General features: G+C 43.7%; 1 protein-coding gene across 13 annotated transcripts in view; it reads right to left on the reverse strand.

Annotated features, from left to right (window-relative positions):
* Positions 1-26,836, reverse strand: part of LOC132405974 (transcription factor 12-like) — a 174,376-nt gene that overhangs the window by 80,918 nt on the left and 66,622 nt on the right. For all 13 annotated transcript variants that reach the window (XR_009516020.1, XM_059991057.1, XM_059991052.1 and 10 more), the window contains exon 5: positions 18,861-18,963. Coding sequence is in view for 12 of the 13 variants with exons in the window: in XM_059991057.1 (XP_059847040.1) it covers positions 18,861-18,963 (103 nt within the window). In the remaining variant the exon portion in view is untranslated. The remainder of the gene's footprint in view (positions 1-18,860; positions 18,964-26,836) is intronic.

Here is a 26,836-nt window from a genome sequence, read left to right on the forward strand (position 1 = left end):
AACCTTAATCCTAGGAGGTTTGTAAAAAGGCAGTTAATTCCAAGGTCCTTAAGGTTGTCATAGCTGGGGTGTGCTGGTAGTGGGGATAAGCTCCAACTAGCAACTAAATGCTCCCAGTGGCATGCATCTCAATTAGCCTCTGACAACCAAGTCCAGTTCCTGGCCTTCAACATGTGGCTTAGTTACTGGTGCCTTAAAACCAGTCACTTCAGGCAGATGGGGCATATCAGGCATGGTTGGCAGCTCATCTACAAGGAAAGCTCTGATTTCAAACCACTGCTGCCTTGTGGGTATACCCACTCATTGAGTAGGCTTCAGTAATAAACCTAGACGAAAAATGCGGAGCAGGAGCCCTTAAGACATTGAATTCAATGCCAATGGGCAACTCCTGCAACACTGCTGATGCCAAACTATATTGGTCTTGGCTGTTCCTTTCAATTCATCAGCTGCATGGGTGGGGGGGGGGGGGGGGGGGGGAGGGGGCAGTCTGCTGCATTGGCAGCAGTTTGCTTTTCATATCACACTGCCCTGGCTTGTATATCTAGACAGCCAGGAAGTACAAGTGGCCTTCATTTTTCAAACGTTCGCTTTACGACACCTTGCTGTTACGAAAGACCTACATTAGTTACCGGTTTTCACTAACAGAAGGTGTTTTCACTGTTATGGAAAAAAAGGCAGCACGCACCCTGAACAGCCAAGCTCCTCCCCTGGAAATGCATTCTAGTCGCCATTGCTTAAACACGTGCCTGTGAACATCTGTGCTTTATGTCGATTTATTTTGTGCATCCATTAGCAAGATGAGCTCTAAGGTATCGGAAAAGCCTAAAAGAGCTTGTAAGGGTGTTACACCTAGCGTAAAACTAGACATAATAAAGCGTTTCAATCGTGGTGAACTAAGTAAGGACATAGTGAGTTTGACTAAGGAAGCTGGGTTTGTGGAAATTGATGAAGATGATGTTGAAGAGGTTTTGGCATCCCATGACCAAGAGCTGATGCAATTGCATGAGGAAAGGATAACATTTGAAACCGAACACAGTAACGAACTCTGTGGAGTGGAGTGGTGTCCATATAGTGTGGAGCCCACACTCCACACAGTGGAGTGGTGTCACAGTAACACAGGAAAGTGAAGTTGTCCAGGAACTGAAGGTGAAGCAATTGTGTGAGATTTTCGCTGTGATTAACAAATCTGCAAGGATTGCAGAAAAGTATGACTTTAATTTTGAAAGGGTACGTAGGTTTAGGGCATATTTGCAGGATGGTTTGAGTTCTTACAAAGAACTGTATGATAGAAAAATGCACGAGGCTAAGCAGTCAAGCATACTGTTGTTTTTCAAGCCTTCCACGTCAGCCACAACAGACAATGAACCTCGACCTTCGACATCGAGGCAAGTAGACATAGGTGACCTGCCTGCCCTGATGGAAATAAGACAACAATGAGATGACACCCCAGTCTCCTCTACCTCCCACCACCCCAACCTCCGACGACTCAGGCAAACACACCATTATCGGTGTGCTCACTGTCTTCCTGATTCCAGTAAGTGAAACTACACTGGACTTACATTATTTCTACTTTATATAGGCTGTGTATTTTTAATGTGTTATTTAGTATGATTTGACAGCTTCATAGCCTAGAGGTTACTGGAGAGAGTGCTTCTGTCGAGAATGCTTGTGCTGAGAGTACTTGCTTGAGATTTCTGCTATGCTAGATAGTGCTGCAATGATTGCAGAAAAGTATTTCTACTTTATACAGGCTGTGTATTTAACATATCATTCCTGCTTTTACTATATGTTACTGTTGTTTTAGGTTTTCTGTGTTATTTGGCATGATTTGGTAGGTTATTTTTTGGGTCTGTGAACCCTCACACATTTTTCCCATATAAATAAATGGTAATTGCTTCTTCACTTTACGACATTCCAGCTTACCAACCGTTTCATAGGAATGCTCTACCTTCAGGTAGCAGGGGAAACCTGTATTATATCTAGTTGAGCCCAACCAATGGAGGGCCTACAAATTAATTCCAAGGAACATTACTATAAGCTTTTAAGAGGATGGTTCCACATGTCTGCCTGCACCATACTTCCCCTGTAACTGCATTCAGTTGTTGTTTTGCTTAATTCACTGTGATGAAATGATCTGTATAGATAGCCTGCAAAACAAAGTTTTTCTACTGTACCTCAGTATATCTGACAACAGTAAAGCGATTTACTAGTTTTAGTGGATAAGAAATGAAAGAACAATTCTGGAGATCAACTACTTTGGGAGTCCCTCAGGGAATCCACCTCGAGACTGTGTGGAATGCAGTGCTCTGGTAACCATCTAATCCACCTGGACATTTTATTACCAAAGCTGAGGCTTTAATGTTTTGGGAAATGGCGGCCCCTCCCCCCACTTCAAAGCTTTAATTAATATAAAGCTGAGCCTCCAAAGTGGAACCTTTAAGCATGCAGCACAGAAAGTAAAGGTACAATACATACTGGGTAAAATAACAAGACATTACACAACACATTTCAAACTTGCATTGCAATACATCAATACAACCAATTTCCCCATTGCTTGTACTTCCTTAAAAGTTTCTTTAATCAGTTGTCAAAAAATCTTCACCATTGTGTTTACATTTCCTTTACTTTTGTACAAAGGAATTGCTGCTCCAGCTACAGTAAACGTGCAGAAGGATTATAAAAGAATATAACTGATTCTTTAGTCTGAGTAATCCAAGTATTAAACATCTTGAGGCGTTGGTATTATCAACAATAGTTCACATTCGACAGGAAGCACAATATTAAATAGATAAAAAAAAATCAAGTTTCAAACATCACACTTTTTATACCTGCCATCACTATATAAACTATGCCCCACTCAAGATTTACTGGGCGTTTATAACAAATCCATTTTATGTTGAACTAAACCCTGGAAACTAATGACAAAGGCAGTCTGGGAGTTAATTGCTCTCAGTTGCAGATCAATAACTCCCATAATTTGGTTAATCAAAATCGGATTCAGCCCCTACTCAAACCAGGCACCAAAAGCACTACAATTCACATTTATTACCTCAGACTATTTTCATTGCAATCTCACTTTGTTTAGCTGGTACAGCTCACACCTCTGGGTCAGAAGGTGCTGGTTCCACCTCCATTCAAAGTCTGAACACATTGTTAATGCAAATACTCATTGAGAAGCAAACTGGTAAAATTGCCAGTTTTAGAGACTGCGTCACCCAATTAACCTACCAACCCGTACGTCTTTGAATGTGGGAGGAAACCCACAGGGTTATGAGGAAAACGCACCAACTCCTTATATCCACTGGTGGGATTTGAACCTGGGTCTCCAGCGCTACACTAGAGATGAGCTAAGACCCCTTATGCCATTGTAGCTGGGATTAAAAATCCCAGTGCATTATAACAAAAACTATTTTCTTGATATTCTCTCCAATCTTTCATAACAACAAAAAATGATTCACTGATCAATTTCTGCTGCAAGGAACTAGTTTGCTCATCTTTTATTAACCAGCCATGCTTTGACATCCTGCTAACTTCCGAATGTACACTGCATCTCATCACCTTCAAGCTAATTACTTATTATTGTTCTTTTTTTGTATTTGCAGTTTGTCTTCTTTTTCACAGCAGTTGCTCATTCATCAACTTTTAAGTTCTTTTAAAGCAGGAACACAGAACTAATGCAGAAATACTTACAGCTAATTGGAGAATAAAAGTAAGAAAAAAATTAAGAGTTATGGTATAGATAAAACCCTAAGTCAGAGGAGCAGTACGAGGCCATTCGGCCCATCAAGTCTCTCTACCATCCCATCACGGCTGATTTATTATCCCCCTCAACCCTATTCTCCTGTCTTCTCCTCATAACCTTTGATACCCTTTTATTAATCAAGAACCTGTCAATTTACACTTTAAATGTACCCAATGACTTGGCCTCCACAGCCATCTGGAATCACAGATTCACTACTCCTGGTTAAAGAAATTCCTAATTTGTTTTAAAGGGATGTCCTCTACTCTGAGGTTGTCCACTCTGGTCCTAGACCCCACCACTATAAGAAACATCTTCTCTACCTCCTTTCTACCAGACCTTTCAATATTCAACAGGTTTCAATGACATCCTCCTTCATTCTTCTAAACTCCAGCGAGTACAGTCTGAGCCTTCAAATGCAGCAACCGGAGTGATAAATATTGCGGAAGCCCTAAAGAAAACCTTCTTGAAACAAGAACAATGGGATCTATAAAATATAACCAATATCAGATAAAGGTAATTATATAGTCAAAAACTGCTCAAGGAATGAAGACAACTGTGCGATGTTTTGAAACCAGAGATCACGGACTCAAGGACAGCTTCTATTCAGCTGTTATCAGACTATTGAATGGACCACTCATACATTTCTTAAATCTAAGGACCAACTACAGGAGATGGGGTGCTCTGTTGAGGTTGTGTAAGGCATCGGTGAGGCCTAATTTGGAGTACTGTTTGCAATCATTGTCACCCACCTACAGAAAGATGTAAACAAGGTTGAAAGAGTACGGAGAAAATTTATAAGGATGCTGCTGGGTCCGGAGGACCTGAGTTATAAGGGAAGATTAAATAGGACTTTATTCCTTGGAACACAGAAGATTGAAGGGAAATTTAATGAAGGTACACAAAATGAGGGACATAGATAGGGTAAATGCAAGTAGGCTTTTTCCACTGACGTTGGGTGAGACGACTAGAGGCTGTTGGGGTTAAGGGTGAAGGTGAAAACTTTAAGGGCAACATGAGGGGAAATCTCTTCACTCAGAGTGTCGAATGAGCTGTCAGTGCAAGTGGTGTATAGAGGTTTGATTTCAATGTTTAAGATAAGTTTGGATGGGTACACGGATAGTAGGGGTTTGGAGGGCCAAGTTCTAGGTACAGATCAATTGGACTAGGCAGTTTAAATAGTTTGGCATGAACTAGATAGGCTGAAGAGACTGTTTCTGTGGTGTACTTTTCAATGACTATGACTAAGGGATGAACTGTTGATCTTTTGATCTATCTGCACCATACTTTCTCTATAACTTGCACTATAATTTGTATTGTTTTCTTTATACAACTGCTTGTTTTATTATAACAGCATTAGCAACATTATACTGTTTTACATAAACATGCAGTGAATGTGTTAATATTTTGTGATGATGTGCTGGATCATTACTACATGTGTTGCGTGTGACTATCTGTACTCTGTTTTGCACTATGGCCTCAGAGGAATGATGTTTCTTTTAGCGGTATACACACTCGTTTGGTTGAATGACAAAAAACACGAACATGAACTTGAACTTTTTAACCACCTTGATGCTTTTACATATGGCACGAGTGGTCTGGAAAGCAGGCAAACACGCCATACGTCGAGGTTAGCCTGATGCTATTACAGCGTGGCTCAATGGAATTTAATTCCGCTGTTTGCTATGGTAGCATAGTGGATAGTGCTATGTGATTACAGCTTGGGACATCAGAGTTAATTCCAGTGTCTGCTACAGTGGTGTAATGGTTAGCACGATGCTATTGCAGCTCAGGGCATTGGATTTGAGTTCAATTTCAGTGCCTTCTACAAGTTTGGTTGTCCTTCCTATGAGCACATGGGTTTCCTCCCACAATCCAAGAACATACCGGTTGGTAGGTTAATTGTCCTGTAATTAGGGTGGGGTTAAATGGGAGAGGGGCAGGGAGTGTTGCTGGGCAGTGCAGCTCATTAGGCTAGAATGGCCTGTTCCATGTTGTATCCCTCATAAGCAAAAGTTTTCTCCTGTACCTCAGTAGATGTGACCATAATAAACCAAAACCAATACCTAGGCGGCGTATTCTCGCACTGTTTAGATTTGAACATCTTTAAACAAACACTACTCAATAAATACTCTAGTAATGTCATGCATGAAAAGGCAGATCTTCTTCTTTGGGAAAAGTCATAATGTGACAAGATTTTCATCCTCCCTCAGTAAATGGGACAATAAACCAATTCCTAAATTCCTGAAATAGTTTATTTGACCAAAAATTGAACATGAGATTTACAAACAAAATTATTTACCTTTATTCAATACAAGTTCCTTTCAAACTGAATAATGAATAATGTAGAAGTTGGGCATATGCCTAGGTAGGAAAATGTTGAAGACTTGAATTGCTGTCACCATACTGTTATGTGGCTGGTGTGGAAAGGAGGAATGGTAGGATAATTTCTCCATACTTGGAATAGTATCAATGACTCAGCAGAACTGAGGTGTGCAACACCACTAACACTTGAAAATAACCAAGAAATCATAAAACGTGTAATGTTCGTCCACTAATGATTCTCCTGATATCTGCAGGTAAACCCACTACTGGCCTTGGTATTTGGTCACAATCAAGTTCATTGTCATTCAATTGTATACTGCCAAATGAAACAATGTTCCTCCAAACCGAGGTGCATACTACAATATATACAACTCACACACAACATAAAGTAGTATCAGCACAAATAAATTAACAAATGACTTGATTTCTGACAGAAGTTATAAGTAACCAGCACAGTGCTACCAGCATTTCATTTGTGATGATCGTGAGTTCAGTAGTCATAAGGCCTGGAGGAAGAAGCTGTTTCCCATCCCAACAGTCCTTGTCCTAATGCTACAGTACCTCCTGCCTGATGGTAGGAGGCCAAAGAGATTGCTGGATAGGTGAGGGATCACTGACAAGGCTAAGGGCTCTGTGTACACCACACATGATAAATATCTCACATTGGTGGATCAGACCCCAATGATCCACTCACAAGGGCTTGCAGTCCTTTGTAGGGTCAGATGTCTTGCAATTCACAATGATCAGGAGGGGATCAGGTCTAGGCCGAGTTCCCCAGTTTGGCTCCCAAGGACCTACATCCAACCAGCACTTTGGATCCAGAAGACCACACTCCCCCCCCCCCCCCCACTAACTCTTAGCAATTTTCGAACTCCTTAAAGGTAGCAGCAGGAATTGCACCTGGGTCATTTGTACTGTAAAGCATTATGTGACGTGAACCACTATGCTACCACACCAGCCTTACTTGCTGGAGTTTAGAAGAATGAAGGTAGAAATCTCACTGAAACCTACCACATGTTGAAAGGCCTAGATAAAGTGGATCTGGCAAGGATGGGGGGAGTCTAGGAACAGAAGACACTGCATCAGAATAGAAGGATGTTCCTTTAGAACAGAGAAGAGGGGGAATATTTTTTTTAGTCAGAAGGTGATGCATCTGTGGAACTCATGGGCACAAACAGCTGTGGAGCCAAGTTACTGGGTATATTTAAAGCAGAAGTAAACCCTGTCATGATTAGTAAGGGCAGTAAAGATTACATCAAGGAGGCAGGAAAATGGGGGTGAGAAGGAATGGTAGAGCAAACTTTTTGGACCAAATAGTCTATTTCTGCTCCCACATCTGATACTTAAAGATAACAGAACATTAGCATTGTCAAAGATCCATTGTCTGGTCCACAGTCTCTTTGATCCCTTACCATCAGGCAAGAGGTATAAGGACAGGGACTGCTAGGATGGGAAACAGCTTCTTCCTCCAGGCCATGAGACTTGTGTACTCCCTGCCATTACCCAGCTCTCATCACATATGAAGCGCAAGTAGCATAACATCATTTATTTTTGTGTCATAAACACACCTTACTCTCAATGTCAATATTATGGAATTTTTTTTTGTGGTATATGTGTCTGAGTTTTAAGTACTCTGTTGTGCACCTTAGTCCTGAGGAACACTTTCATTAGGCAGTATACAGTTGAATGGTAAGCTTGAACTTGACTTCAAAAACACCAGTGGAACTGGACAAAAGTCAAGATTGAGTAATGAAAGGGAAAGTGACAAACACACTACAGTTTGAGGATGTTATTGGCAGAATAGAAGGAAGCTGATGTGATCCTCATGGATTGTGAGAAAGGTTGCAATGGAGTTCCACATAAAAGGTCTTGTTAAAAAAGTTAAATGAATGATGTTAGTTGTAAGGTTAACCAATTTTCAATACAATCAGGTAACAGTACAAATAAATAGGTCTTTTTCAGGGGTGGGGAGGCAGTGGTAACTAATCAGGTGTTGTAGGGAATTGGTGCCTGGCCTCAGCTATCAATTACATTCTGATCCTATACAAATCATTAATGTGCCACTTTATGCAATTTCAGAATTTGCTAAAGAACTTCAAAGAAAAGCTAATAAAAGACATCAACAGACTGACCACAATTATGTACACCTGCGCATGGTGAAAGCTTTTTTTTTTATTTTTAGAGATATATCCGCAATAGGCTGCTCTGGTCCACACTAAGGTACTTTATCGCTAAACTTAAAAAACAAATTATCCAACTAATTACAATTTTATTTATATTATGCATGTTGGAAAGTATGGTTAATACTAATGATAATCTATTTTCCAAGTAGTGTGAAACTCTGGAACTTAAAAAGGTGACACGAAAGGTTTGTATTTGAAATTGATTTGAGAAAATAATAACTTTCTTAGTGTACATGTAGACATGCTTAACACGCACTGCTTTAGGGTATTTGTTGATTCATCTTGAAAGGGCTAATAAACTGGAAAGATCAATCCACATCTCCATGCTTTAGTTGCCCTGAAACAATTCCATCCTTCTGCTGTCATGGAGATGGTGGTCCAAATGCTAGAAGATGGGATTAATATGGATGGATCACTGTTGGTTGGTGTGGATGTGATGACTTGTTTTTCCATGCTGTATGCCTCCAGGTCAAAACCTGGACTACAGAAGAGCATAAATACAAGAGATTCTGCAGGTATTGGAAATCCAGAGTAACACACAAAATGCTGGTGGAACTCAGTAGGTCAGGTAGCATCTACGGTGAAGAATTAATAGTCAACTTTTCAGGCTGACACCACTTTGAGCAGCTGAACATTGGGTAGAGGGTAAAGAAAACCTGACTGACTGAGAAAACAGGGGAGACAGATGAAGCAAGTAGAAGCAAAAGCAATGGAACATGTTGATTAATTCAGGCAGCATCATGGTAAATCTTCTCTGCACCCTCCAAAGCATCCACATTCTTCCAATAATGAGGTGACCAGAATTGAACTTAAAATTTCAAGTGTGGTCTAACTCAGTTTGATAGAGCTGCATCATTACCTCAAAGCTCTTGAACTCAACTCCTTGACTAATGAAGGTCAACACAACACACCTTCTTAACCAACCTCTTATTCTCCTTCATTTCAAAGTGAAAAGCTCTAGCTCACTCAACCTATCTTTACAAGTCATGCTCTCCTACCCAGGTAACATCTCGGTAAATCTCCTCTGCTCCCATATCCTTCCTATAATGAGGTGACCAGAATTGAATACAACATTCTAGGTATTGTCTAACCAGATTTATAGAGCTGCAACATTACCCCATGGCTCTTGAACTCAACACCCACCCCCCGACTAATAAGACATCAGAACAGAATTAGGCCATTCAGCACATATAGGCTGCCCTTCCATTTCATCTTGGCAGATTTATCATCTGTCAACCCCATTCTCCTAACTTCTCCCTGTATCCTTTGGTGGCCTGACTAATCAAGAAACTATCAACCTCCACTTTTAATTATACCAAATATCTTGACCTCCACAGCCTCCTGGGCAATGAATTCCACAGATACACCACCCTTTGAAGGACAATACACTATGCTTTCTTACTATAACCCATGTGATCACCCAAATGCAATAAAAAATGAAAACAAAGCTGAAAACTGCAATTTACTTTGTCACAAAATAGTACAGCTGTTAACATGTTGTTAACTTTAACCAATTTCAACCAAAAAGCAAGGGGTGTATGGAGTGTCCAGGGAAAGGATGGTACCTCTGGTGATGGGGATTGTCGTGTCAGTGCTGGGGCAGCTCACTCTCCTTTGGTTCCCACCAGACACTGCGTTCTCACCTGTGGCTCCAAGTAGCTGTTTGCATGTGACAGCAGCCAAGCCCTCCCTGTACACTACTTCAACAGGAGAGCTAAACCAGGTGAGTGCAGCCGGTGGGCTTCATACCACAGTAAGATAGGGATATACTTATCAGATCCAGTGGCCAGGAAGGTAGTTCTTCAAAGGGTATGTCAAGGCACCGAAGTAGTTACTGTCATTCACTGCAACTAAGGAAGACCCCAGTTTGAGACGATCCCTCATACCACTGGACACAGACTTCTGGAGGTCAGGGAGATGCAACTATCCCATTGCAACTGCTTTTCCACTAAAAAAAACTCTCCTGCACAGGTCTCTTGTCATCGTTAGATACGACAGACAACCAACAGTCAAGAGGCCAATCCACTGTTGAGATATACAAGCACAATATTGTCCCTAGTTCCTCCCCTCCAACTTCACTCGGTAGAATTCCTAGAGGTTGAAATAAACAAAATCCAGTGTTAAGGCCCCAAAGATATTTTCCTTCAACAATGCAAATTAAGACAGTGATATTTAAAAAAAATCTTCCCCTTGGAATCACAAATTAATCACTCAGGGGTAGCAGGTGCAAAGCAGCCACATGGTACTATATAGTTTTCCTAATCTACAGAGAATTAACACATGGATGCTCACGAATTACTCTGCAAATCCTACATGACAAACATCATTCACATATCTTATACTGTCGACTGCAAGTTATTTGCCCATCATAATCATGCAACTACACTCATGAGCAAAGATACTCCAGGGTGGAGAAGGTTGAAAGAAGCGGCAGAAAGTTGTAAGCTCTGTTATGGGCACTTGCCTTTCCAGTAGCGAGACCATCTTCAAAAGGCAATGCCTCAAGAAGGTGGCATCCATCATTAAGGACCCCCATCACCCAGGGTATGCCTTCTTCTCATTGCTACCATCAAGGTCGTGGTATAGGAGCCTAAAGACACACAATTAGCATTTCAAGAACAGCTTCTTCCCCTCTGCATTCAGACTTAAGAATGGACAATAAACCCACGAACACTTTTTTTCTTTTTGCACAACTTAACTTTCATATAATTTCTCACTGACATTTAGTTTTCATTATGTATTACACCATACCACTGCTCAGAAGAATACATGACAAAGAATAACATATGTCAATGATATTAAACTTGACTCTGACTCACCTTGAACTATTTGTGCCAAACTTGCTCTTGAAGTTATTGGGTTTACCTCCCTAACAAAGCCACATAAACATTTCTCGTTACTTATTCTAGTGGGTTCTTTGGAGATCCGAAAATATCGCTTCAAAGTAAATATCAAAGTACATCAAAATCACCATATACTACCTTGAGATTAATTTTCTTCTCAGAAGGAATACAATAGAATCAATGAAAAGCCAACACAAAATGACAAATGTGCAAATACAAAAAGAACAAAAATACATAAATACTGAGAACATGAGTCGTAGAGCCTTTGAAAATGAGTTTGCAGGTGGTGGAATCAATTTAATGTTGGGGTGAGTGAAGTTATCCACGCTAGTTCAAGAGCCTGATGATTTCAATATAGTATGATTGAATTTTGCATTCAGATGGAGGATGAAATAGTTAGATCTAAAACTGCTATATTATGCTTGAACAAGGAAGATTATAACAGGATGAGGGAGGAGTTGGCTAATGTGGATTGGGAGCACAGTCTATTTAGTAGGTCATTTGAGAAACAGTGGAATACTTTAAAATTTCACAGTGCTCAACAAAAGTATATTCCAGTCAAAAGTAAGGACGGTAAGTGTGGGGAGAGCCAGCCTTGGATAACTAAGGAAATAAAAGATGGTATCAAAATTAAAAGCTCATGTGTACAAAGCCACAAAGAGTAGTGGGAGACTGGAGGATTGAGAAAACTTTAAAAAGCAACAGAGAACAACTAAACAAGAAATAAGGCAAGGGAAGATAAAGAGTATGAAAGTAAATTAGCACAAAATATAAAAACATAGCAAAAGTTTTTATAAATATATATATAGCGGAAGAAGGTGGCTAAAGTCAACGTAGGTCTCTTGGAAGACGAAAAGCAGAAATTGATATTGGGTGATAAAGAAATGGCTGAGGCATTGAACGACTATTTTGTGTCTATCTTCACTGTGGAGGACACAAGTGATATGCCAAAGAAGGATGTTATGGATGAAATGGGAGGTGAGGACCTTGATAAAATCACTGTCACTAGAAAGATAGTGATGAGCAAACTAGAAGGCCTGAAGGTAGACAAGTCCCCTGGTCTTGATGGGATGCACCCCACGGTGCTGAAGGAATTGGCAGAGGTTATAGTAGGTGCGTTGGTAATCGTTTATCAAAACTCTCTAGACTCTAGGCAGGTCCCGGCAGATATGAAGACAGCAAACATTACGCCACCTTTTAAAAAAGGATGTAGGCAAAAGATGGGCAACTATAGGCCAGTTAGTTTAACATCTATAATTGGGAAAATGCTTGAAGCTGTCATTAAGAAAGAAATGCCAAAATATTTAGAAAGGGGTGGTTCCTTTAGACAGATATAGTATGGATTCAGGAAGGGCAGGTCCTGTTCGACAAACTTAACGGAGCTCTTTGAAGACATAATGAGTGCAGTGGATAGAGAGGAACAGGTGTACATCGTATACTTGTTTTCCAGAAGGCATTCGATTATGTGCCGCACAAGAGACTTATAAATAAGATATGGATGCATGGAATCAGAGGAAGTATATTGGCATGGATAGTGGATTGGTTAACCAATAGAAGGCAGAGAGTTGGTATAAATGGGTGTTTCTCCGGTTGGCAGTCAGTGGTGCTGTAGAGGTCAGTGTTGGGCCTGCAGCTGTTTACCATTTACATTGATGATTTGGAAGAGGGGACTGAGTGTAGCGTAGCAAAATTTGTTGATGACACTAAACGGAGTAGAAAAATAATTGTACTGAGGATGTGGAGTGTCTGCAGAGGGATATAGATAGGTTAAGTGAGTGGGCCAAGGTCTGGCAGATGGAATATAACGTTGGTAAATGCGAGATCATCCACTTTGGAAGGAATAATAGAAGAGCAGATTATTATTTAAATGGTGAAAGACTGCAGCAGAGGGACTTGGGAGTGCTTGCTCATGAATCACAAAAAACTGGCTTGCAGGTACAACAGGCGGCAAATGGAATGTTGGCTTTCATTGCTAGAGGGATTGAATTCAAGAGCAGGGAGGTCATGCTGCAACTATACAGGGTACTGGTGAGGCCGCATCTGGGATACTTTGTGCAGTCTCCATACTTTAAGGATATACCGGCTTTGGAGGCAGTACAACCATACATATGTATACCACCAAAAAAAAAATCCTTCAGATCATGGTGCACAGCACTGTACATGCAACTCTCTCTCTCTCACACACAGTAATATAACAAATAACTTAAAAAATAATAAGTGCATTTACCACACACTTCAAATTCCTGGGTGAAAACATCTCTGAAGATCTGTCCTGGGCCCAGCATATTGATGCAATTATGAAGACGGCACAACAGTGGTTATATTTTGTTGGTATGTGCAATGGCAAAGACTACAGCAAATTTCTACAGATGTACCATGGGTAGCATTCTAAATGGTTGCATCACTGTCTGATATGGAGGGCCCACTGCGCAGGATCAGAAAAAGGTTACAGAAAGATGCAAGCTCAACCAACTCCATCATGGGCACTAGCCTCCCCAGCATCAAGGACATCTTCAAAAGACAATGCCTCAAAAAGGTGATATCCATCATTAAATATCCCCATCAACGACCTGCTCTTTTCGCACTACATGAGAAAAGAGATACAGGAGCATGAAGACATTTTAGGAACAGCTTCTTCCCCTTCACTGTAGGATTTCCGAACAGACAATGAACCAAACTATGACCACCACCTTAACATTTTTGCATTACTTATTTAATTTAGTGCGGCAGAATGGAGATAAGTCTCTACCAAAGGAGGTGTAAGGTGCCCCTTCCCTCCACTAGCTTGCGGGTCACCCTTTGGTAAGGTGTAGCACCTACTCAGCCCCTCTGATCTGGGCCACATGAAGCCATGGGAGCAGATGGTGGACTGTCGTATGAGCAACTGATACACATCACAGATCCCGGTTATTTGACCACTGACGCCAGTTAAACAATCTCTGAAGAGTACTGATAATTGCCAGGGTCACCCATCTTGTAAAGACACTGCCCAAAAGGCAATGGCAAACTGCTGTAGAAAAATTTGCTAAGAACAATCATGGTCAAAGACCATGATCATTTAAGTCATACAACACAGTACATAATGACAAAGATGATGAGATTTAATTTTTACATTTCATATTGTAATTTTGTAGTACTTTTATGCATTGCACTGTACTACTGCCACATAAAACAACTTTCACAACATTCAGTGATAAACCTGATTCTGATTGTCCTTCAAGCTTTTTTGCTTTAATTGCAACAGTGCATTCCCTGGAGCTTATTTTGTATTAATAAACAAAAAATAGGGCCCAGTAACAAATACAGTATTAGTTGTTCCAAATTATTTTCTGTAGTGAAATAGCCTTTTCAGCAAGTCCCTGAAGGTGTTAGTATCGAGCATGTGAGGAATTGGTTTCAAGCCGTTTGATTCAGTGGGAAAATGCTACATTTCCAGCCGGCAATAATAATTTCCAAAGGAGCTCAGAGAAATGGCTCATTAGGGAAAGCTACAGGGCCTGAAAAAAGGTAGCAGACACTCGTCAGGAGGCTAGACTGAAAAGTCACAGCAGAAACCAGATCATAAAACAAAGACAGAGCCTTAATCATAAACACAAGAGATTCTGCAGATGCTGGAAATCCAGCGTAACACTCACAAAATGCTGGAGGAACTCTGCAGATAAGACAGTGTCTATGGAGAAGAAGAACAGTTGACATATTGGCCAAAAACCCTTCACTTGGATTGGAATGGGGGAGAAGGTGAGGGAGGGGAAGGAGTACAAGTTGGTAGGTGACAGGTGAAGCCAGGTGAGGGGAAGGCGAGATGAAATGAGAATACGGGAACTAATAGGTCAAAGAAGAAGAAATCTGATAGGGGACGATAGTGAAGAAAGGGAGGAGGGGCAGCACAGGGGGGTAATGGACAGGTGAGGAGAAAAGAAGGGGTGAGAAGGGAGCCAGAATGAAGAACAGAAAGAGAAAGAGTGCAGGAAGAGATAAAGCCGATTCCAATTCATTTTCATTGAAGCAAAATGTAGAATGGATCTGCCTCTTCAGAGGCAGTTTACAAATAAGGTACCTGGAATGGGGAAGGGGCAAAAACAATGGACAAAATAACAGAGCAAGATATTTAGAGTACCTGGCAAAGATCAACATGCATAAAAACACAAGGGATATCAGCACAGCTCAGAGCTAAAATAGCTACTGTAGTCAGAAAGCAGCTTAGGGCTGTCGAGAGAGAATTTTCATTAGTTATGCTTCGTGTATGATGGCATGGGAGCCAATTCAAGTAGAAAATTGCAAGGATATATACCTCTGAGGAACTTTTCCATGAGAAGCCAACTGCTTTCCCTTCCCTAATTAGAATGCATGTTCATATTCTAGAATTTACAAGGGACAATGTGCCTTTGACATGTCCCATGGCATCAAGGATCAAAATACAAAGTTCAAGGTAAATTCATTATTAAAGTGTGTAAAACAAACACACACACAAGTGAAGCCACGTCACCATATACTACCGAGATTAATTTACTTGCAGGCATTCACAGTAATGAAACACAAAAATCAATGAAAAACTGCATACAAGGATGGACAAACACTGTGCAAAAGACAATAAATGCAATGTGCTAATACACGGAAAAAACTAAATATTAATAAACATTGAGAATCCAAATGAAACCCATGTGGTCACAGGGAGAAAATAATAATATTAATAAATGCCGAGTCCTTGAAAGTGAGCCCAACAGTTGTGGAATCAGTTCAATGTTAAGGCAAGTCAAGCTTTCCATGCTGGTTTAGGAAACTGATGGTTGAGGGGGATTAACTGTTCCTGAACCTGGTGGTGTAGGATCTAAGGCTCCTGTACTTCTATCTCAATGCCAGCAACGAGAAGAAAGGATGGCCTAGACGGTGGTGCTGGTGAGGGTCCTCCTGTTGGGAAAGAGTACATCTAGAAGTTTTGTGAGCAGGCCTCAAAACATCACCAGATATCACCAATGCCAACTTGGAATCCTTGACGATCAAGTTAAAGATCAGCATTCTAGTTGAGCAGTTGAAGGATTGGATAATCAAAAGTACATCGTCAGGCTAATCTAGTACTGTATTTCAATTTATTCAGACACAGTGAAGAATAGGCCCTTCCAGTTTTGCCACCAGCAATCCCTGATTTAACCCTGAACAATTTGTAATGACCAACTGTTACAATTTTGGAATGTGGGAGGAAACCAGAGAACCCAGAGGAAACCCACACAGTCACGGGGAGAATTTACAAAATCACCCAGACACCAGTGGGTTCAGATACTCTGAAATACAGTCCTTGTCTACTGCACTGTAACTTTTACACTATATTACACTATATTCTGCATTGCATCGTTTTTGTTTTACCTTTTACTATTTAAAAAAAACGAAACTACAAAAGGTTATTCACTTACAAAATACACACAATGATCAGAGAATTACAAAACTGTTAACAATGTCAAATTCAAATATGATTTCTATTATCCACAAGGCATTTAATTCCCTGGAGGGCTCCTTGTTCTACCTCAATGCTCTGTGTAATGATCCGATCTGTATGAATAGTATGCAATGGAGCAGCAAATCATAAACACAAGGGATTCTGCAGATGCTGGAAATCTTGAGCAACACAAAATGCTGGAAGTACTCAGCAGGTCAGGCAGCATCAATGGAGAAGAGTAAGGAATTGACCTTTTAGGCCAAGACACTTCATCAGGACTGGAAGGGTTCTGCCATGTTTCTTTCTGGTCCTGATGAAGGGTCTCGATCCAAAATGACAATTCCTTACTCCTTTCCATAGATGCTGCCTGACTTGCTGAGTTCCTCCAGCATAGTGTTGAATAGTATCCAAGACTGCACCCCTGGATATGTGACAATAATAATCCAATCAATTAACTACAGGGTCAACTCCTTATTTTGGAAGAATTCTTAAGGTCTTAAGCCTCCAACTGCAACAGCCAACTTTTATTCGAGCACTGGAAAGCCTAGAAAAGAGAAATGCAGATTTGGATTCCAGAAAATATATTTTTCACCACCTTCGAAGTTTACCAGTTCCTTGGGATGGGCATCAGGGGGAATTCTTTTTGACAAATCTCCCCTACTCGTATCTGGAATGTAGTTCATCAAACCTTGGGCCTGTTTCATCAGTTCTCTATACATGGGACTGGCTACACTGAAAGTGTGTAGGTACAGCTTCAGATAGTGGGTACCCCCCAAAGCTGTATCTAGTCAGTACTACAGCTCAGAAACAGGCCATTTTGCCCATCTAGCCTGTTTCTCTCCCAAGACCCATCTACTCACACCTGGACCACCACATTCTTCCATAACCCTCACATCCACATACAAACTTTTCATAAATATGGCAGTTGAACCTGTATCCACTATTTCTGCTGGCAGCTCATTCCACACTCCCATCACCTTCTGAGTGAAGCCATGGAGAGGAATAAACAGTCGATGTTTGTTCCTCTCCACAGATGCTGCATGACCTACTGAGTTCTTCTAGCATTTTGTGTGTGTTACTCAGAGCAGAAGGACATCCGTTTAGAACAGACAGGAGGAAGAGAAATTTCTTTAGCCAAAAGCTGATGAATCTGTAAAATTCATTGCCACAGATGGCTGTGGAGGCCAAGTTGCTGGATGTATTTAAAGCGGAGATCAATAGGCACTAAATTATTAAGGTCATCAAAGGCGATGGGGAGAAGGCAGGAGAATAAGGCTCAGAGGGAAAATAAATCAGCCATGATGGAATTGGGGAGCAGACTCAATGGGCCAAATGGCCTAATTCTACTGCTAGGTCTAATGGTCTTCAGGTTCTCCTTAAAATTTTTTTAAAATAAAATCATAAGAGACTATAGCAATAGGAATTCTAATTCAATGTCAAGTGGGCCTTAAAAGTGGTAGCATACTGGATGTATGTATACAAGGACATGGGGAGCCCCAAGTTCACTTCCCACAAATCTAAAAAAAACCATGTGATCTTCCCAAAATCTCTTGGGAAACAGAATTTTGTAGTATGATCATACACAGTGGTTCAATTACAGGATATGCAGAGTTCAAACATCACCACCTGGGAACTTCCTAAGCCTTACTGCTTTCTAAGACTTAATAGCACAGTTCTAGTGATTTATCTACAGAAGGATGTGTCTCAATACTTGGATACTTTATAAAAATCTGAATGATTACGAGCTACTTAAACAATCTCTTTAGACAGAAATTACATCTATTGCTTCACACTTTAGGCTAGACAAATCAGGAGGCATAAGCTGGAGGAATGTCAAGGCAGAAAACAAATCCATTAAGGCTTCTGTAAATACCAATTGCTTCTGGCTTTTGACCTGCCTGCAGGTCACCACCTCAGGCTTAGAGCTGAAGATGCCATCTTTGTTAATTCACCACGACATTAACTTCCTACTCCTCAGCCAAAAAAATCATCAAGATTGTTGATCTCCTTGGAAAAGCTGCCTCACCATTCTGTTCAGCATCCACACTGACCATGCAGTAGCTGCCCTTTCTTCACTGCTCTACACATTGCGTTCAATTTCTACCATCAGATTAAATGATTATTAATTTATTTAAAATGCAATTAAAATGGTTGATCCCAACCACCTGCCAATAAGAGCTGCAATTATTGGAACATTTTATTTTGGGATGGCAAAGTCTGTGCTCAATCATGGAGGAAAAAAAAACTCGAAAGTTCTGCAGCAATAACACCACACCCCAGAAATTTGAATAAGTTTCTCTTTCAGAAAATTTAGGAAGTAAAGATCACTTCATTCTCACCAACGAGACCGGAGTTCATGAAGGATGACGAAGAAAGGCCTTCACCTGATGACAACTCCCTGTTTGGTGTATGATCGCTGTAGTGGGAACCCTCACCATAGCTCTGTTTGAAAAGGGAAAGAAAGATAACAGGATTGGAAAACATACATGGCAGTGAAGGGTTTCAAAGCTGTAAACCCAGAACATATTCCAAGTTTTAAAAAAAACATTGGCATCCAGAAACAAGTGTCTCAGTCCGAAATGCTTACTCTATTCCTTTCATTGATGTTGCCTGACCTGTTAAGTTCCTCCAGCATTTTGTTTGTGTAACTCTGGATTTCCAGCATCTGCAGAACCACCTGTAGTTACAAACTTCTGTGCCAGTGTTTTTTTTATATAAAAAATATTCTTCTCTTTCCCTAGCAGAACAATGCACAAGCAGACAGGGGAGACAGTAGAAGTTGGAATCTGCAATATGCTAGAGGAACTCAGTGGGTCAAGCAGCATCTGCAGGAAGGAGCTGTCAACATTTTGCATACAAACCCAAAAGAGTACAGTTATTTTCCCCAAGCAGTGAGGCTGATCAACACCTCCCCCCACTAACACATCCTTCCACACCCCCAACCACAATTTGATAATTTTCTGTCAGTTCACTCCTATGTATAGGCACTGCTGTACCAAACCTCATGTTATGAACACACAATTAATGTATAAGCACTATGTATTTATATTTATTGCATTTTTTATTATTATTGTTCCTTTTCTCAGTGTTTCTTTTGCACTGCATCAAATCCAGAGTAATAATTATTTTTTTCTCCTTTACAATTTTAGACAAACTTAAAATATAAACAATGTTAAACAGAGTCCTAACAGAGGATTTCAATTCAAAACATCAATAAATTCCTTCCCTCCAACAGCTGCTGCTCAAACTGCCAGCAGACCCAGTGCACTAAGACTGGATGCTTTTAGGTAAAGCTCCCACCAGATACAAAATCCATATTTTCTTCTTGCTGTTGTATCAGGAAGGAGTTACAGGAGCCTCAGAACCCACATCGTCACGTTCTGGAAGCTATTACCTCTCAACCATTAGACTCCTGAACCAGAGGGGATAACTTCATCCAACTTCACCCACCCCAAAATTAAATCGATTTCACAATGTATGGACTCCATCGCATGCTCCCGATATGTATTGTTTATTTTTAATTATTTTCTTTTGTATTTGCACAGTTCGCATGTTGATTGTTTGGCCTGGCTGCAGCTTTTCATTGATTCTGTTGTGTTTCTTTGTATTTACTGTGAATGCTCATAAGAAAATGAATCTCAGGGTTGAATATAGTGACATATGTATGTTGATAATAAATTTACTTTGAACTTTGAAGGTATATGGAGGAATTTAAGGTGGGGGGTTATATGGGAGGCAGGGTTTGAAGGTCGGCACAACATTGTGGGCCAAAAGGCCTGTAATGTGCTGTATGTTCTAACTTCTGAACATTGATCTCAAGTCACAGCATAGAAAGGTGTTCTCCAATCTGGGCAAAGTACTAAGAAAGATTTTCCAATGTAAGTATGGATGCAACGGTAGTGTAGTGGTTAGCATATGTCATTACAGCCCAGGGTGTTGAAGTTCAGAGCTCAATCGCAGTGTGGCTGGAAGGGCCTATTCCATTCTGTCTCTCTAAATAAATTAAATAAATAAACCTTGAAAGTTGATGCTGGCTTACATCTGGTGAGAGGTGAACAGGTCCTGATCAATGATCAACTTTATTCATCATATTGTAGCGGTGTGCTACAAGCAGCGCTAAAATTACGACACGGAGTCGGTAACTGCAGTCGAAGGAAAAACTTTATTCGAAAACTTCAGCCTCACTTTTAAGCCTCTGTCAACCGGCCCCCCATGGCGAAGAGGCTCCAAAGCTCTGTGCTCGCAAACCCCCGTAGGCTATCTAATTGTGAGTCGGTTCGGATACGCTAGGAAATGAGGCGCTACATAACCCCCCCCCAGAACCGGCGATACACCCCCCAATGTCCACAGCCTGGGCCAGAACCTGCTTGGGAGGTCGGCCTCTGTGCCGAGGCGCCGGAAACTCGGCCGGTTGCGCCAGGTCCACATGGGCCGGCTTGAGGCGGTCCACCGTGAAAACCTCCTCCTTCCCCCCAACGTCCAGCACGAACGTGGACCCGTTGTTCCGAAGCACCGTAAACGGCCCCTCGTATGGCCGCTGCAGCGGTGGCCGATGCCCGCCCCTTCGTACAAACACAAACTTACAGTTCCGTAGGTCTTTGGGTACGCAGGTCGGGTGCCGCCCATGCTGTGAAGTGGGTATGGGGGCCAGGTTACCGAGCTTCTCGCGAAGTCTGCCCAGGACTGCAGCGGGTTCTTCCTCTTGCCCCCTCGGGGCTGGTAGGAACTCCCCGGGGACGGCCAGGGGCGCGCCGTATACCAACTCGGCCGACGAGGCGTGCAGGTCGTCCTTGGGCGCTGTGCGGATGCCGAGAAGGACCCAGGGAAGCTCGTCCGCCCAGTTGGCTCCTCGCAGGCGGGCCATGAGGGCCGACTTCAGGTGACGGTGGAAACGCTCCACTAGCCTGTTCGACTGTGGGTGGTAGGCAGTGGTGTGGTGCAGCTGAGTCCCCAAAAGGCTGGCCATAGCTGACCACAGGCTGGAGGTGAACTGGGCGCCTCTGTCGGAGGTAATGTGGGCTGGTACACCAAAGCGGGATATCCAGGTGGCGAGCAGGGCTCGGGCGCAAGATTCGGAGGTGGTGTCGGTGAGCGGGACCGCCTCTGGCCATCTTGTGAACCGGTCCACGATAGTCAGGAGGTAACGTGCTCCGCGCGACACTGGCAGGGGGCCCACGATATCCACATGAATGTGGTCGAAACGCCGGTGGGCGGGATGGAACTGCTGCGGTGGGGCTTTGGTGTGCCGCTGAACCTTGGCCGTCTGGCAGTGCATGCACGTTCTGGCCCATTCACTGACCTGTTTGCGGAGACCGTGCCAAACGAACCTGCTGGAAACCAGCCGGACAGTTGTCCGGATGGAGGGATGCGCCAAGTTATGAATGGAGTCGAAAACACGTCGCCGCCAGGCTGCGGGGACGACCGGACGGGGCTGGCCGGTGGCGACGTCACAGAGTAGGGTCCTCTCACCTGGGCCCACGGGGAAGTCCTGAAGCTGCAAACCAGAGACTGCAGTCCTGTAACTCGGAATCTCCTCATCTACCTGCTGTGCCTCTGCCAGTGCCTCAAAGTCTACCCCTTGGGAAAGGGCATGAACGGTAGGGCGAGAGAGCGCATCCGCCACGACATTGTCCTTACCCGAGACGTGCCGGACATCCGTTGTGTATTCAGAGATGTAGGACAGGTGGCGTTGCTGGCGGGATGACCAGGGGTCGGATGCTTTCATAAACGCAAAGGTAAGCGGTTTGTGGTCCGTGAACGCGGTGAAGGGCCGACCTTCTAGGAAGTACCTGAAATGCCGGATTGCCAGGTAGAGCGCCAACAGTTCCCGGTCAAAAGCACTGTACTTGAGCTCGGGTGGCCGCAGGTGTTTGCTGAAAAACGCCAGGGGTTGCCAGCGACCTGCGATGAGCTGCTCCAGCACCCCACCGACTGCCGTGTTTGATGCGTCCACTGTGAGGGCGGTAGGGGTGTCCATTCTGGGATGCACTAGCATTGCGGCGTCAGCCAAAGCTTCCTTCGTTTGAACGAAAGCGGCGGCGGACTCCTCGTCCCAGGTAATGTTCTTGCTCGGACCCGACATCAGGGCGAACAGGGGGCGCATGATCCGGGCAGCTGAAGGGAGGAAGCGGCGGTAGAAATTGACCATACCTACGAATTCCTGAAGGCCTTTGATCGTGGTGGGTCGGGGGAAGTGGCGGACCGCATCTACCTTAGCGGGCAGAGGGGTTGCCCCGTCTTTAGTAATCCTGTGGCCCAGGAAGTCAATGGTATCAAGTCCGAACTGGCATTTGGCAGGGTTGATTGTAAGACGGTACTCACTCAGTCGGGCGCAGAGTTGACGGAGGTGGGACAGATGCTCCTGACGACTGCCGCTGGCTATGAGGATGTCATCCAAATAGATGAACGCGAAGTCCAGGTCCCGTCCCACCGCGGCCATTAACCGCTGGAACGTCTGTGCGGCATTCTTCAGGCCGAACGGCATGCGGAGGAACTCGAAGAGGCCAAACGGGGTGATGAGAGCCGTTTTGGGGACGTCGTCAGGATGCATCGGGATTTGATGGTACCCTCGGACAAGGTCGACCTTGGAGAAGATCCGGGCGCCGTGCAGGTTTGCCGCAAAGTCCTGAATGTGCGGCACAGGGTAGCGGTCCGGTGTGGTAGCCTCGTTCAGCCTGCGGTAGTCGCCGCACGGTCTCCAGCCCCCCGTCGCTTTGGGCACCATGTGCAGGGGGGAAGCCCAGGGGCTGTCGGACCGCCGGATGATCCCCAATTCCTCCATTCTCTGGAACTCCTCCTTCGCCAGTCGGAGCTTGTCCGGGGGAAGCCGCCGAGCACGGGCATGGAGGGGTGGTCCCTGTGTCGGGATGTGGTGCTGTACGCCGTGCCTGGGCATGGCTGCTGTGAACTGCGGTGCCAGAACCGATGGGAACTCCGCCAGGACCCTGGTGAAATCGTTGTCGGACAGCGTGATGGAGCCGAGGTGAGGGGCTGGCAACTGGGCCGCGCCCAGGGAGAACGTCTGAAAGGTCTCGGCGTGTACCAGTCTCTTCCTGGGCAGGTCAACCAGCAGGCTGTGAGCTCGCAAAAAATCCGCACCCAGAAGCGGTTGGGCTACGGCGGCCAGTGTGAAGTCCCACGTGAACTGGCTGGGGCCGAACAGTAGCTGCACCTGACGGGTGCCATAGGTCCTTACTGTGCTGCCATTCACGGCCCTCAGGGGGGGACCCGGTGCCCTGCTGCGGGTGTCGTAACTCGTCGGAGGTAAAACGCTGATCTCAGCCCCAGTATCGACCAAAAACCGGCGTCCCGACCTTCTATCCCACACATACAGGAGGCTATCCCGATGGCCAGCCGCCGTAGCCATCAGCGGCGGCTGGCCCTGGCGTTTCCCGGGAACTTGCAGGGCGGGCGGCAACGGCAGGCTTCTGCGCCCCACCGCTGGTGGTAGAAGCACCAGTGGTCATTGGGCCGGGGGTTAGTGGGCTCTGCGGCCGAGCCTGGACTGGTTTGCTGCCGGGAGCGTGGCTGGGAGATCTGTGCGATGGACGCCCCGCTCACCTTTTTGGCGTTCCACAGCAAGTCCGCCCGGGCTGCCACCTTCCGGGGGTCACTGAAATCCGCGTCGGACAGCAGCAGGCGTATGTCCTCGGGCAGCTGCTCCAGGAATGCCTGCTCAAACATGAGGCCTGTGTGTCCCTCGGCCAGAGACAACATCTCATTCATTAAAGCCGATGGAGGTCTGTCGCCCAAGCCATCCAGGTGCAGTAAACGGGCAGCCCGCTCGCGCCGTGAGAGTCCGAAAGTCCTGAGGAGCAGGGCTTTGAATTCCGTGTACTTGCCGTCTGCCGGGGGCGACTGTACGAACTCCGCGACCTGGGCAGCTGTGTCCTGGTCGAGGGAGCCCACCACGTAGTAGTAGCGGGTGTCTTCTGAGGTGATCCGGCGAACGTGGAATTGGGCTTCGGCTTGCTGGAACCATAGGTCCGGGCGCTGTGTCCAGAAACCCGGCAGTTTCAACGAAACCGCATGAACAGAGGCGGCGTCGGTCATTTCCGGTCCAAAAATCGTTTGGACCGTCGAGGTCACCAATTGTAGCGGTGTGCTACAAGCAGCGCTAAAATTACGACACGGAGTCGGTAACTGCAGTCGAAGGAAAAACTTTATTCGAAAACTTCAGCCTCACTTTTAAGCCTCTGTCAACCGGCCCCCCATGGCGAAGAGGCTCCAAAGCTCTGTGCTCGCAAACCCCCGTAGGCTATCTAATTGTGAGTCGGTTCGGATACGCTAGGAAATGAGGCGCTACAATATACAACTAACTACACATATTGGGAATTTATAATTATACTTAGTTGTAGAGCACTTTTCACACAAATGTAGATCAAGGTACTTTACAATGGGATAAAGCACAAACATGAAAATAAAATATAAACAAACATGAAAATTTCCTCTGGTCTCCAGCCAAAAATGCCCAGTGACTATTCATCTCCATAGATGCCTGACCTGCTGAATTCCTCCAGTATGTGTAACCCAAATACTTGTTTAGATTGAAGCAGTTACACCTACTCTTCTGATTAAGACAACATTCTCAAAGTTCAAAGTAAATTTATCAAAGTACATATAGGTCACTAAATATTAGAGCTTCATCTTCTTGCAGGCATTCATAATAGAACAAAAAATAGATGCAATGAATAACTACAAAGACTGACAACATTGGAAGTAAGCCCAGAGGTTATAGAACCAGTTCAGAGTTGTGTTGAGTGAAATTATTCATGCTGGTTCAGGAGCCTGATGGTTGAGCAGCAATAACTATTTCTGAACCTGCTGGTGTGTGCCTTGATACCCCTGCACCTCCTTACTGATGCAACAATGAGGAGAGAGAGGGAAGTGTGGATGGTGGGGATCCCTGATTATAGATTCTGCTTTCCTGCTACAGAGCTTGGTACTGAAGTGCTCAATGGTGATGAGGGCTCTACCTGTGATAGACTGGGTTGTATCCACAACTTTTTTTGTAGGATTTTCCATTCCTGGGCATTGGTGTTTCTATACCTGGCCATGATGTAACTAGTCAGTGTACTCACCATTCTTCCATTCTATTACATACTAGATGTCACATACACTCCATGGCCACTTTATTAGGTACAGAAGTAGAACCATGCTGCTGCAGGGTCTACTGCTGCTTCGGTAAACCACCCACTTCAAGGTTCAACGCTTGTGCATTCAGAGGTGCGCTTCTGAACATCAATGCTTTGTAATGTGGAGTTATTTGAGTTACTGTCGCTTTCCTGTTAACTTAACAAGGTCTCTCTCATTAACAAGGCATTTTCACCCCCAGAACTGCCGCTCACTGGATGTTTGAGTTTTGTTTTTCACACCATTCTTTGTAAACTCTAGGGACTGTTGTGTGTGAAACATCAAAGGAGAGTAACAATCTGAGAACAATCATTCATACAAAGGTCAAGATCACAAATCACATTTCTTCCCCAGTCTGATGTTTAGGTTTAACACAACTGAACCTGTTGACCATGTTTGCATTCTTTTATGCATTGAGTTACTGCCACATGATTGGCTGATTACATATTTGCATTAATGAATTAGCAAGTAATATTGCACTTTTGGAATATAGTTTTTTCTTTACTACAACGAATACTACCAATTAAATCTCTTCTTCTAGCAGATGCTGCAGGAACTCAGTGGGTCGACCAGCATCTGTGATGGTGGAGGGGTAGGAGACAGATGAGGAAATGTTAACATTTCAGATCGTGACCCTGGATTATGATGAAAGTTTTTAAAAAGGAAACATGGGAACAACAGCTCTTGAAAGTCAGATGCCAAGGCACTATGAGTTCCAAACAAAAGTGATTATCAGATGCTTGGATGCCAATTCCTTTGCACACATGATAAAATTGGGCGACATGATAGTATAGCAGTTAGCATGGCACTTTATAGCGCCATCAACCACCAATTAGGGTTCGATTCCTGCCGCTTTCTGTAAGGAGTTTTTGTGTTCTCCCTGTGACCACCTGGGTGCTCTGGTGTCATCCCACATTCCAAAGGTGTGCAGATCAGGGTTAGTGAGTTGTGTGCATGCTATATTGACGTGGTGATACTTGCAGTTGCCCATCACAAACTTTTCTGATTTGACTTAAATGACAAATTTCACAGTGTTTCGATGTTCATATGACTAATAAACCTGATCTTTTCTTCTCTAACTTTCATTTTGGAACAATTGAAAAATGTTATCTCCAATTCCTCTGGTGGCAGTATGCATAAACTTTAATTCCCTCAGATCTGAAGGAGTGCTGTTTGGCAGACT

The sequence above is a fragment of the Hypanus sabinus genome, chromosome 16 (assembly GCF_030144855.1).
Source record: "Hypanus sabinus isolate sHypSab1 chromosome 16, sHypSab1.hap1, whole genome shotgun sequence".
Classification (NCBI taxonomy): Eukaryota; Metazoa; Chordata; class Chondrichthyes; order Myliobatiformes; family Dasyatidae; genus Hypanus; species Hypanus sabinus.